Genomic DNA, 3,141 nt, shown 5'->3' on the forward strand with positions numbered 1-3,141 from the left:
GATTTATATTTAAAAAAGCAAAAATTTTGAATTTTTAAAAAAAAAAAAAAAAAAAAAAGTAAAAATAAAAAATTAATAATAATAATAAAATCTAAAACTATATCAGTGAAATGTTTAGGAATCATAAAGATTATAATTTTTTTAGGTAAGTCAAGTCGGTCAATCGGAGTTGAGGCAAAAATCAAGAATATTTCGAAAATCAAGAATATTTTGAAAAAATAAATATATAAAGTTTTTTCTTGAGTATTTTAGCAAAAACTCTTTTTAGTATATAATTTTTCTAATAAACATCGTATATGTGTTTGCTTGTTTGTTTGTTTGTTTGTTTGTTTGTGTGTGTGTGTGTGTGTATGTGTGCCTGTGTAAAATTTAAGTGGCATTTTATTATTGTGGCATTTGTTGATATTTTTGCTTTCTTTTCATGTTTTTATTAAATATTTGTTTTGTTTGTTAGTTTTTTTGTTTTTTTCTAAAGCATAAATGTTTGTTTTAGTTTTGTTTTCCTTTTCATATTCATTTCCCTATGCATTATCTTGTTTTTTTTTTTTTTTGTTTGTTTATATATTATTTTTTCTCTTTTTTTTTTCTTTTTTTTTTTTCTTTTTATTTAGGATCATTATCGATAAAAATTTTTGAAATAATCTTTTCTTTCGATATTCCCGCCTATTATAATATATATATCGGGGGATTAATTATTATCACATAAATATATTTGCATGCTTTGCATTCGAGAGAGAGAAAAAGAAAATCTCACAATTGGTCCATGAATAGGAAACGAAATAGCGAATATAACCCAAAGGAAAAATTTTAAATGAAAGTAAAGTAAAGAGCGTTAAAATGATTGTGTTAAAATATAATTGCCTTCTTGAAAGGCAGACAGAGAGATCGCAGAGCTTCTTTTTTTTTTTTTTTGGGGTGAACCACTAAGAGTCAAGTACTTAATTACTGTGTGTGCGATTGGTTGGTGAGTGTTTTGAATCTGTGTTGGTAGGTATATATGTAAATATATATAAATATATATATATATATATATATATGTGTGTGTGTGTGTGTTAACGTGTATGTGTGTGCATAAGTTAAAAAAAGTAGTAATAGTAGCAGTAGTACATAAATTTTTTGTTTGTTTTTTTTTTTTTGTATTCTCATTAAAACGTAACTGGAATCCGTTATCCATTAAGAGTATGAGTTTTTTCATTTTTTCATATAACTAACATCTACAGACAATCAATCTAGATAATTATGTAAATCGTTTAAATCAAATCTTCATTCTCGATTGTTCTCGCTCTTTCCTTTTGCTTTTTTACATGGTTCTCGTAAAGCTCTTAAACTCTGCTTGTGTCCTTTATTTTGTTACGCTTGCGCGCGCTACTCATAATCTTTTCCATATAAAAATTTTATAAAATATTCAAATGACGACGACTTTGAGCCCACGCTTGTTTGCTTTTGCTTGTTTGCTTGCTTTGTTATATGACATGATTTGGTTTTGTTTACTTTTGCTTTACATTTTCTGTTATAATAAAGTGCATTTTCATTTTGATCATTTAAAAATTCTGGCCACTACAATTACTTCAAACTTTCTGTTACATTTATACATATATACATGCATAGTTACGTCGTAGATGCATGCATATGTTTTTTCATATATACGCTATATATATATATATAGCGATCTGTGTGTGTAACAGTTGTGATAGTTAATAATTGTTATTGTTGTTGTTGCAATTATTGTTACATATTGTATTGTAGATTTGAAATATGGTTTTGAATTAGAATTTGGTTTGCTTATTTTTGTTATATATATATATATTTATATTGTTTACTACGGCTTACTAAGTAAACAATATCTCTCTCAATCCCAGCCATTTTCTTTAATCATATGCGCCAATTCTATTATGTATTTACCCTCTTTGTACTTTTGACTGGACTCGTAGGCATGCTCATATTTCCAGCCTAAAGGTGTTTTACAGCATTCACAATAAATATCGGCAACAGCATGCAGGCCTGTTAATAATACACGTTCCTCGGTTTGGCCGCAGGCCACATTTACTACGGAATTGAAAAGATATGCTGGGCCCTGACTTCCCTGAAATGATTTCGATATAAGCTCATCGTGTGATGCCAAATGAGCTCGACAATGAACACATGAATAGGTCCGATTTGTGGACGGCAAATAAGCTTGAAATGTTTTCACCATTTTTGCTAATTATTAGTGCTGTTTATTATTTATTGCTGTTAAACTGAAATTAAACAAAAATTAAAAAATTAAATAAGAAAATAAAAATTTACAATTATCAACAAATATACATAATTAATGAATAAAGCAATTTTTATATGAAATTCATTTCATTTATTCACTTCATAATTTAAATAGCTTACGATATTTAGAATTTAGAATTAACTAACGATGATGTCCCTCCTTTAGTATATACGAATCGATAGCAACTAATCAAATTACGAAAATTAAATGCAGTGCAAGAAAAATAATCCATACATACATACATACATACATACATACATACATACATATATACATACATACATACATTATATATATATATATAGCTACTTAATCAACGTAAGATTCCGATTCAAATAAGCCAACTGTGGATCGTATGTTAAAACTTGACATACGTATTTTAACTAACTATTTTATTCACTTATTGTGTACATCTTTTAAAGGCTACCGGATTATGCTCGCCTGTATTGAAAACGCTACCGCACTCGAGATTTGAGCTCGTTCGAGACCATTAACATGGTTGTTAGTCGCGATTCGTTGCCTACTCATGCGGGAATGTGGCAGTTAGGGAATGCACGCAAACAAAAAGAAAAACCAACAAATTTCTATGCATAACCATAGAAGGAAGACAGTGCAAGGAAATCTCGCCAAAACTTTTGTAAGAAGAAGCGGTGAAAAGCTCAAACGGTTCTTTGACACACAGCCGCTGAAAGACATGTAATTGACAAAGGAAACGGGCAACTGTTTGTGGTAATCAATTCTTAGTTTGTTGTTATCCCTTAGGACTATTCTTACTCATAATGATAATTGAAAAGGATGTGGATGTGTTTTTTTTTTTTTCATTTTTAAAAGCATGAACTTGCTTTAAATTTACAAACATTTAACAGGTTATTTGTCTTCCTCTT

At 28.8% G+C, this 3,141-nt stretch overlaps 1 protein-coding gene across 3 annotated transcripts in view; it reads right to left on the reverse strand.

Moving 5' to 3' along the window:
- Positions 1 to 1,112: 1,112 nt before the first annotated feature.
- The window catches only part of LOC119632496 (protein yippee-like CG15309), a 32,311-nt gene continuing 30,282 nt past the window's right edge, over positions 1,113 to 3,141 (reverse strand). For all 3 annotated transcript variants that reach the window (XM_038025543.1, XM_038025619.1, XM_038025460.1), the window contains one exon: positions 1,113 to 2,237. In XM_038025543.1, the coding sequence (XP_037881471.1) occupies positions 1,850 to 2,194 (345 nt within the window). In that variant the 5' untranslated portion in view covers positions 2,195 to 2,237 and the 3' untranslated portion in view covers positions 1,113 to 1,849. The remainder of the gene's footprint in view (positions 2,238 to 3,141) is intronic.

This window comes from Glossina fuscipes, unplaced genomic scaffold (assembly GCF_014805625.2).
Source record: "Glossina fuscipes isolate IAEA_lab_2018 unplaced genomic scaffold, Yale_Gfus_2 0, whole genome shotgun sequence".
Lineage (NCBI taxonomy): Eukaryota > Metazoa > Arthropoda > Insecta > Diptera > Glossinidae > Glossina > Glossina fuscipes.